General features: G+C 65.8%; 1 protein-coding gene across 1 annotated transcript in view; it reads right to left on the reverse strand.

The window, feature by feature from the left end:
* Positions 1-4,997, reverse strand: part of MUC5B (mucin 5B, oligomeric mucus/gel-forming) — a 34,788-nt gene extending 29,791 nt beyond the window's left edge. Inside the window, 7 exon segments of the mRNA XM_048217637.2 lie at positions 824-930; positions 1,152-1,242; positions 1,375-1,489; positions 1,616-1,877; positions 2,186-2,236; positions 2,640-2,711; positions 4,860-4,997. Coding sequence (XP_048073594.2) covers positions 824-930; positions 1,152-1,242; positions 1,375-1,489; positions 1,616-1,877; positions 2,186-2,236; positions 2,640-2,711; positions 4,860-4,929 — 768 coding nt within the window. The 5' untranslated portion in view covers positions 4,930-4,997.
* Positions 4,998-9,426: the final 4,429 nt, after the last annotated feature.

Raw genomic sequence — 9,426 nt, forward strand, 5'->3', positions numbered from 1 at the left:
ACTGTCCACCCTCGGTGCATGTGGGGGGACCCCGGGCCCTACAGACTTTTCCAAGCCAGGGGACCCCCTTCCTCCCCTTGAGGTTCCTTTTATCCCTCCATCCATCTGTCCGTCCCACACATTTACCCACCGTCTGTCATCCCTCCATCCTCCCGTGCATCCCTTGCCCAGCCAGCCGGCCACCCTCCTATCCTTCCCCTCCACCACCGTGGACGTGCCACCCCGGGTGCAGGACTCTGCCACCCCGGGTGCAGGACTTGCTTGGCTCTGGGGACTGAGCCGTGACTGTGCAGTGCACCTCCCCCACGCACTCGGCTCCAGGATGCACCTGTCCATGGCATGAGCACCGAGGAAGGGTGCCCCCCACCCCAGAGGCCAGTCAGAGAAGGGGGAGGCCCTCAGGCAGCCCACCGATGAACCCTTCCTCCTTCCCAGCACCCCACCCCCGCCCCCAACAAGCTGGGGGTGAGCTGCAGCTCCACATCCTGATTTAAGGCTCACAGATAGATTCTCAAAGTGGGGTCCTCCCAGCTCCCTTGTAGGGCTTCTTCGCCTGGGCTCCCAAGTGCCCCACGACGGGCAGGACTGTGCGTGTGCGGACACGTATTTGCCCACTCAGAGGGCACATGTGCTCAGAACATGTGTGCAGTCAGTGCAGGGGAGTCGGCGAGAGGGTGTGTCTCCAGAGTGGAGGCCTGTCCTCTGCCACCCAAGGGCTAGGAGACCCCCTCTCACCCGGACACCGCAGGACCCAGCCCGGGAAGCCTGGTCCACCCTCCTGGCTGTCCCCATGCCCTGCGGGGAGCAGGGGCCATGGGCTCACCCTGTCTGTGCAGTTGCTGGCTGGGGAAAGCGGGGGATCCTGGCACTGCTCTGTGGGCCCGTCCAGCTTCTGCAGATTCCCGAACTGCACAGGGGTCAGCCTGGCATCTGTGGGCAGGGGATGCTTGGTGTGGAGCGCATTGAGGGCCCCCTGCCTGGGGCACCCGAAACTTCTGGGGTATCACTGCCCTGAGTATTGCCCAGTGCCTGGGTGAGGCCACCCCAGGCTGCCCCCTCCAGGTCTCCTGGGGACCATCCAGCTCCCCCCCAGGTGGGACCCACAGGCTCGGCTTCCTGACTCCACCCCCCCAACCCCCACGGGCACTCACTGTGGGAGTAGAACTCGTTGACAGCCGGGAGCCCGTTGAAGTCCCCGCACAGACCGCAGGTCTGGTTTGCGTACTTGGGGTCCAGCTCCAGCTGGGGGCAGAGGAGGGGCAGCTCCAGCCTCAGCCAGCCCGGCCGAGCCCACAGCCCCTGCTGCCCCTGCCCTGGGGACTGGGAGGCTCTCCCCGACAGGCCTGGAGGGGTGTGGGGGTGAGGCATCCTCACCAGGGCGCTGTCCTCTCTGTTCCACATGAAGGTCAGCACCAGCCGGACAGTGACCTTGACGTACACACTGCTCTGCTCCACCAGCAGGCCCGCGCGGCTGTAGGGCAGCTCCTCCCTGGGGTGGAAAGTTCCGGTCGTCCCACAGCCAGGTGTCCAGCAGGGTCCAGGGCCTTCCCCACGAGCCCTAGGCCCCGAGCCCACCCCGGAGTCCCGGCTGCTCCCCTGCCTGCGCCAGGCTCACCGTTGCCCATTGATGAGGACGGAGCCGTTGGAGGCCTCCAGCACCAGCCCCTGGGTCTTGAGGACGATGCGGGTGATGGTGGGCCTGGAGCCGGCCAGGCCGCGGCGGAGCTGGACGTTGAAGTCCTCGTAGGCGGCGCCGCAGTGCGCGGAGAAGACGTAGTTGCACAGGCCCGGGAAGCGGAAGACGTCCCCGTCGAAGGTCTTGTAGTGGAAGTCGCCCCAGGTGCTGCACACGCGCCCGTTGTGTGCGGGGTTCCGGGCTGCGGGGAGAGCGTGTGGGGCCCCGGCAGATGCCACCGGCCTCGCCCAGCCACCCGTGGGCAGCTGACCCCGCGTTGGGGTGGGAGCCACGAGGGCAGCTGCTCACCAGCCTCGCCGCCCTTAGCTGTCCTGATGCTCCCTGAGAGCCCTGCCCCTGCCCCAGCATCCGGGGCCAGCCCCCAGGAGAGCTGTGCACGGGGAGGGCTCCCAGCTGGGACCAAAGCCATTCAGCCGCCCACACTGTGCCAGCTTTACCCCCCAGATCTGTGAGCCCCCACCCCGTCAGCAGTGGGCAGCGTCCACTCACAGCTCATGGTGGGCAAGACGGTGATGGGCGGGAGGACGGTCATGCTCCAAGCTGCAGAGTGAGGGTGGGTCACACTAGAGAAGCAGCCGGGCTGGGGAGCCCGTCCTCCTCACTGGCCGCCCTGGGGCGTCAGAGAGACGTAGGCCCCCCTGACCTAGCCCAGCGAGCCCAGGACTAGGGCTGCCCCTCCCGGCCCTCGCCGTCTGCCCCAGACACATCGTTGCCCGGGCTTTCCTGTCTGTGGGCTGCCCTGGGTGTGCACATGTGCGTGAGCCCGCGCCCCCTGCCGTCCCTTCTTGTGGGCAGGTGGGACCCAGAAGGGTCTCTGCCTGATGCGCCGCCGATGTGGAAGGGGGTCTGTCCCCCATCCCCCGTCCAGATCCCCGGCCCACTCGGGGCCCAGCCCCTTCCGCCTGCCGGGGGCGCCCCGCCGCCCGGAGCGTGGGCCACGTACCGATGTCCGCTCTCCGACTGAGCGCGGCAGCCTCTGTGCTTGCCCGGCCGGGCTCCACGCTGCCCTGGGTCTCTGCGGGGAAAGGGGACGGGAGTCCATGAGAGCCGGACATTCGCCATCGGTTCTGGGTAGGCTTCAGGGTGGCGGCCCCACGACACGCTACGGGGTAGAAAGTGAGGCCCTGCCGGGATGGGAGCCTCCACAGGGGCCACAGCTACCCAGTTTCCTTGCGCTGACCCCCAGCCTCCCCATCTACAAATTCAGGGCGGGGCCTCATCCTGCCGGGCCGGGGCAGTTGGCGCTGCCGGCTCCGGGCAGGAGAATGGAATCAGGAAAAGGCGTTGGCCCCGTTGACCCTGGCCACCCCAGAAGAGGGCTCGGCCCCATCCCGGGCCTCCTTTGGAGAAGGACAAAGACCGGCTTTGTTGGGGAGAAAGACACACGCAGTTAGGGAGGCTTCTGGGCATGACTTAGCAGAAACCCAAGACCAGAGCCAGATTTGAGTTAGAACCATCTGTCACGGTGGCAGGAGGCCTGGGGGCCCTGGCGTGGGGTGGCTGTCCCCGGGGGCCTGTGTGCCCACCACCTCCAGGCAGGGCCTCTTCCACCAGCCTGACGGGGGCCAAGCCCAGGCGCTCTCCCCCGGTGGCCAGACCCCCACGCCCCCTCACCGCCGTGGTGGGCAGCGGGGAGCCCTCCCAGGCCCCTCGGCCGAGCTCAGCCTGCAGCACCCCCTTCCCATGGCCCTGACCTCCTTCCTTTGGTCTGCCGGGAGTCTCCACGCTCAGCCCAAGACGGAGCTTCCTGGGGAGCGGGAGGCGGGGCCCCGATGTCCCCATGTCCCTGGTGCAACCAGCTCAGCGAGGGGCACAGGGAGGCCACCGCGACAGCCTCTGCTTCCTGTTCGACTATCCCAGCGGGGACCTCAGACACGGAAACCACAGGGACTGGCCCGGCATTAATCTTTCCTTTCGAGGGCCCCGGGTGACTGCATTTCCCACAGGCACAGCCGCTCCCTGTGTCCACCCCTGACCCCAGACCTGCCGCCCCTCCCGCGTGAGCCTGGCCAGGGCCAGCCGCTGGCCACCTCACGGTCAGAAACCAGAGGGTCTTGCAGGCAGTTGGCACCGCATGCCGCCTCCCCATCCAGGCCTGGTTCCGGCAAGAATTGGCTCCACTGGGGGCCCTCCTCAGGCGGGGTCACTCGCCCAGCGAGACCTGGTCTCCATCACTGGGCCAGAGAAATGCCCGGTACCGACTGTCCCTTCACACCGAGGCTGATAGCACAACCCTGCCTGACGTGGGGCCTCCTCTCAGACCGCCTTCGCCCACCCCTAGTGGGATTTGCCCCCCTGAGAGAAGCAGCTGGAGGACGATGGGGCTCACTGGTGGGACCCACTCTTGAGGCACGTGGTCTGAGGCCCGCATGGCCCAGAGAAGCCTGAAGAGCCGGGCCGTGGGGGCCGGCTGTGCAAACCAGCCAACAGGAACCTGATTAGCACAGCAGGCTGGGGGCCCGGCACCCCCGCTGGGAGCCACTATGGGGAGGTCCCCCCTACTCCCAGCCCTGCTCGGAGGGGCCCCAAGAAAGGCGGCCACTGATGGAGGGAGCCGTGGGCCAGTGTCCAGCTGCCCAGACCCCCGAACCTGGGCGAGGCACTGCGGGGAGCCCTCGAGGGCACAGAGCTCAGCGCTGGGACCGGGCGGGGCAGACTGCAGTGGCCAGGGCTCCAGGCCAGCCCTGCTGGGTGTCACCCAGGCAGCCCCTGAGGCCGTGTCTTTCATGTTGACAGTAAGTATGAGGACCAGTGGTGCTTCCCCTAGGTGCTAAGTGCCACGGAATGGCTGGGGAGGCGCCGAGGGCGGGGAGGTGGGCTCAGATGGGGCTGCCCTGCGGCCGGCTCACCTGTCAGCTGTTCCAACCCCAACCTGAGGTGGAATTTTGGAGCCTCCGTGGGGGCTGCACTGATGGCTGTCGCCCTCCCAGGGAGCAGAGAGACGCCCAGCCTCGGCCCGCTCACCCAGCCCCCACCCCAACACCCTGTCGCCGGTTCTCCCGGGGGGACCCAGCTTCTCTCGGTGCAGGCGGAGAGCCTGGGGGCCCCACTGGGGCACACGGGTGGCATCCTGCTGCCCACTCTCAGCAAGAGAGCTCCCCAGCCAGTGGCCTGCGGGGACCCCCCACTGCAGCGATGGAGCCAGCAGGGTCTTCGTCCTCACCTGTCTTCTGCACCAAGAGCAGGGCCGCGAGGACCCAGGACAGCGCCAGGCACCCGCTCAGGGCACCCATCCTGGGGGCTGGCACGGCGGCGGGCGGGTGGCCGGGAGGGAGTGGGCCCCAGTGCTCGCTCCCTGGGGGCCCTGGGGCTTATATAGCAGGAAGCCTTGGCCCCGAGCCCGGCTCCTGGGCCACGCAGGGCTCCGTCCTTTCCCCCGAGGCAGCCACGTGTGTTTGCTCTCGGGGAGGGGCCTCGGCAGGAAAGACGCCTGGAGGAGGAAGGATTTGTGGCTGTGGACCCCTGCCCCCACTCTCCCCCATCCCCCGCTCCTCCACAGCTCCTGAGAATCAGAGGGAGAGGGGCGGCCACCTAGTGCCAGGACGGTAGTGCCGGCAGCCCATCCTGGGTGGCAGAGCCCCTGCATGCGGCCACCTGGGCCGCCCTGGTCCTGTCTCACTCACTCAGTAGGGAGGTGGTCAGCACGACCCCATGCTCAGCCTGCAGGTCGAGCCCCTCCCCGGAACCTGGACGAGGCCTCAGCCATCGGGCAGCCTTGGGCGCTGGCCGGGGGTGCTCACTCCTGGTCCCTGGGGCTTCTGCTCAGCTAGGGGGTGGTCAGCCATGTGCGGAGGGCGGGGTGCCTGGGCTGCGTGGCTGTGGGGGTCCTGGGAGGAGGCTCCGTGCCCAGAGACCTTAGCCCTGCTGACCATTACCCCTGTGGGTCTCTGAGCTCCTCTCTGTCACCACGTTCAGATTTGAAGGGAAACGGAGGCCCTGGGAATGGACACCCAGGCTGGCCCTTGTCCAACGCATGCCCTGGCCGAGGCAGGGCCAGAGACTCCCAGCAGGGCAGGTTTGACCCTCACCTGGCTCCCGAGGCTGGCTAGGTGACCTGAGGCCGGGGAGCACAGAGGAAGCCCCTGCCCCTCAGGGTCGCCCAGCCACCAGGGTCCTCGGTGGATGGCAGGCCGTGCGGGGGCTGATGTCTACATGGCGACATGCTCCTGAGGACCCCTGGCAGGGCTGATAGGGTCACCTGGGGGGGCCGGGGGGTCTCTCAACCCCAGTCCTGCCCTGAGCGGAAGCCACGAAGTCCCAGCTCCCCGGCTGGCGTGGGCTTGTTGCGGGGGTCACACGGTACCCTTCTCCCCGTCAGCGACTAGCTCAGCCTCGCCCCTGCGCCCTTCTGACTCACGCTCCAGATGTCTTATTCTCCGGCTCTGGCAACAGTGCTGGACACCCTTCCCCACGCCGGAGTGTGTCTGAGAGTGGCCCTTGGGACGGACCCCAGCTGGGAAGCACAGGAGCCCCTCGGGTGGTGGGCAGGACCCCTTCCCAGAGCACACAGCGGGGATCCCCCTGCATCTGTCTTTCCGAGGATTCATTCACGGAAGTGGAGTTGCTGGGGCAACGGGAAAACCATCCTCAAAGCTTTCACGGTTTCCCCTGGCGGTCGCCCCTCGGCTTGGCTGATGGCCCTCAGGCCATGCGTGTCTGGAGGCCCGGGATCTGCTGGTTCCCAGCCTCTTTAGTGCTGGGAGGGTGCACCCACCTGGGAGCCGGCCCCTGATTCCGCATCGAATCTCCCGCAGACGGGCCTTACGTCCACGGCCCTGCAAACCTGTGGGTCTCCCTCAGCCTGAACCCCGGGGCCCGGCCCCTGCTGCTTCCCAGAGGGCTCCGGCTCTCGGTGTTCGCCCCACTGGGCGCCCGGCCACGCCCAGGCACCTGCCCTGCTGGCCCATCCCTCAGCGCCCCGACTCAGCGAGCACCCCACCGCCATCAGAGGGCCCCGCCAGCCACCCCCTCCCACCACTGCACATGTGAGCAGCCCTGGGCACCTGAGTTTGTAAGTTATTCGGGACTTCAAGTTTGCCATCTACCCCTCCGCGCCCCCACCCAGGAAGGAGAGCCCCATGTGGGCAGGGGCGTTGCCCAGTGTTCAGAGCTGGCACACAGTAGGCACTCAATCAATGCGCCGAACGAGTGAGATGGAGACCTGGCGAGGTCCGGATCCTGTGCGGCCCCTCCCTCCCCGTGAGCACTGTCCTGTGGGCAGACGGGCGGAGGGCCCCGGGGCACAGCTATTGGGACATCCCGGATGCGGCTCCGGGCCCTGTTTGTTCAGCCAGCTTACCGCTTCACACTTGACGGAGCTGAGGACAGACGGAGATAAAGGGAGGGAAGGGGAGCGGGCTGCCGGGAAGGAGCCGCCTCCTGGAGCTCCGGAGGGCTCCGCCAGGGACCGTGCCAGGAGCCTGTTGCGCCCTGGGCCCGCCCCTGTCCTCACTCAGCCCACAGACCCAGGGGCCGCGCGGAGCACAGAGGCGGACTGTCCCCTCCCCTCCAGGGCTTGCTGGGTGCCCAGGGGTCTTCAGCAACCCCGCACCCCCTTCTGAGCCCACCCCTCCCTGCATCCCTGCATCCCAGCGGTGCCAGGGGCGCAGAGGCGAGCGCGGGGCTCCCAGGATGCACTGAGACACAGGCCTTAACTGAGTATGGCCGGTCTGCCCAGTTTCACCTCGGGCACCGTGGAGGGTGCAGGAGGATTGGGGCGCGGCCCTGGGGGGCACAGGCGTGGCTGGCGCTAGGTCAGCCCAGAGCCCGCCCGGACTGTCCTGAGGATGGGGCTTTCACACTTGCTGCCTCCTACCCCCCAGATGGCTGTGTGGCCACAACCACGGGGATCCTGGCAGCCCTGGTCTACACTCCAGGGGCTCGTGCTCCCCGTAGCTAAGGGGCCCAGTGGTGTGACTGACAGGCTGAAGCCTGGCAGTGCAGGCTGGGTGACCCCGGTGGGGAGGGTGGCCCGGGCAGGGAAGCACCCCGGGTGACATGTGGGTGACAGGCCACGATCCTGGGCTTTGGGATGGCAGGGCCTCATTCCTGTTCCCAACACACTCAGGGTGTTTCCAGTGTGACGCAGGGGCCCAGCCTGGTCCAGAAGAAACAGGATGAGGACGCATTGGGCCATCATGGCCCGCAGGCCCCCAGCTTGTCCATCGACAGACATTCCTAAGCTCCTCCACCCCATGCTGGGCATTTGGGATGCACAGAAGTACCCTTGACAGCCCTGCTGGAGGGGGCAAGTCACCCGGAGCAGGCGTGAGACTCTGGGGTGGGGGCTGGGCCCTGGAGCCACCTCCACTGTGAGAAGGGCCATGCCCATTCCTCCCACCCTGCCCCCCAGACAGCAAGCATGTAGACAGCCTCCCACAGGACACGCCCTGCCCCAGGTGGAGACCATGAGCCCCCCAACCTCTTCTACCTTTTCCTGGTCTTCACACAGATCCCTTTCCCCGTCCACATCCTCTGTCCCTGCCTTCTTCCTTCCTTCCTTCTAGCGAATTCTGAGCCCCAGGGTGGGACTGTCCTGGGCCCTGCGGATGCAACTTGGATAAGGAGAGCAAACGCCCTGCCCCATGGAGCTCACAACACACAGAGCCATTTGGGGCCGCAAGAGGAGCTTTGGAGGGACCAATAGCGCTGTGTGGGGCGGGGGTCCACCGTCCGTCCGGATCACCTTTAATCTTTCCAAAAAGAGGCTGTCCATTAGAAACTCCTCGGGCCCTGTTGCCCGCCCTCTCCTCTGTGTCTCGGGATCTGACGGCCCCGCAGACTATTCGAGCGGAACCATGCAGCGCGTACTCCTCGGGTCTGGTTTATCTGCTCAGCCTCATGGCTGTCAGGTTGGCCGTGGCGGTAGGGGCCGGTTGCCCTCCCTTTCGTAGGCTCAGGAGTATCTCACCGTGTGAGTATACCAGATCTTGTTTCCCGTACCTCTCTTGTTGGACACGGGGTTGTTTCCAGCCGTTGGCTGCTGTGAACACGGGTGTGTGAGTATCTGCCTGAGTCCCTGCTTGCAGTTTCTTTGGGGACGGACCCAGGAGTAGACTTGGTGAAGCATGTCATAATTCTGCGCTTAACTTTCTAGGGAATTGCCAAACGAGTTTTCGCAATAGGGGCCATTGGCATTCCCACCAGTAGTGCACAACGGGCGGGCTCTGGTGAGGGAGCCTCTCTCCTGGGGTGTAGCCTGCCGACTTCCTGCAAAACCGACAAGGGGTCAGGGGGCTCTGTGGGGGCTCTTTCCCGATGGCACTGACCCCATCCGTGTGGGCTCCACCCTCATGACTCTGTCACCTCCCACAGTCCCCACCTGCTGACGTCATCACCTCTTGGGGTGAGGACTTCAACATATGGGTTTGGGGAGGCCATACTCAGACCGCAGGAAGCTCCAACAGTTTTCTCATGAAGTTGTTAGAGTTTTTCTACACGTAAGATCATGTCATCTGTGACATCCTTTCCAATCCAGGCCACAGTCCCTTGTATTTCTTTCTCTTGCCTGATTGTTCAGCCTGAATTTCCAGCGCTCCGCTGAATAAGAGCGGTGAGAGTGGGCGTCGTCTTGTCCCCGATCTTAGAGGAAAAGCTCTCATCTTTCACCGCCGAGAATGACATCAGGGGTGGGCTTGGTGTATGTCACCTTTACTATGACATAATTTTCCTCCAATCCTGGTTGGTTGAGTGTTTTTATCATGAGAGGATGTCGAATTCCGGCAAATTCC

This window comes from Ursus arctos, unplaced genomic scaffold (genome assembly GCF_023065955.2).
Source record: "Ursus arctos isolate Adak ecotype North America unplaced genomic scaffold, UrsArc2.0 scaffold_23, whole genome shotgun sequence".
In the NCBI taxonomy this organism is placed as follows: Eukaryota; Metazoa; Chordata; class Mammalia; order Carnivora; family Ursidae; genus Ursus; species Ursus arctos.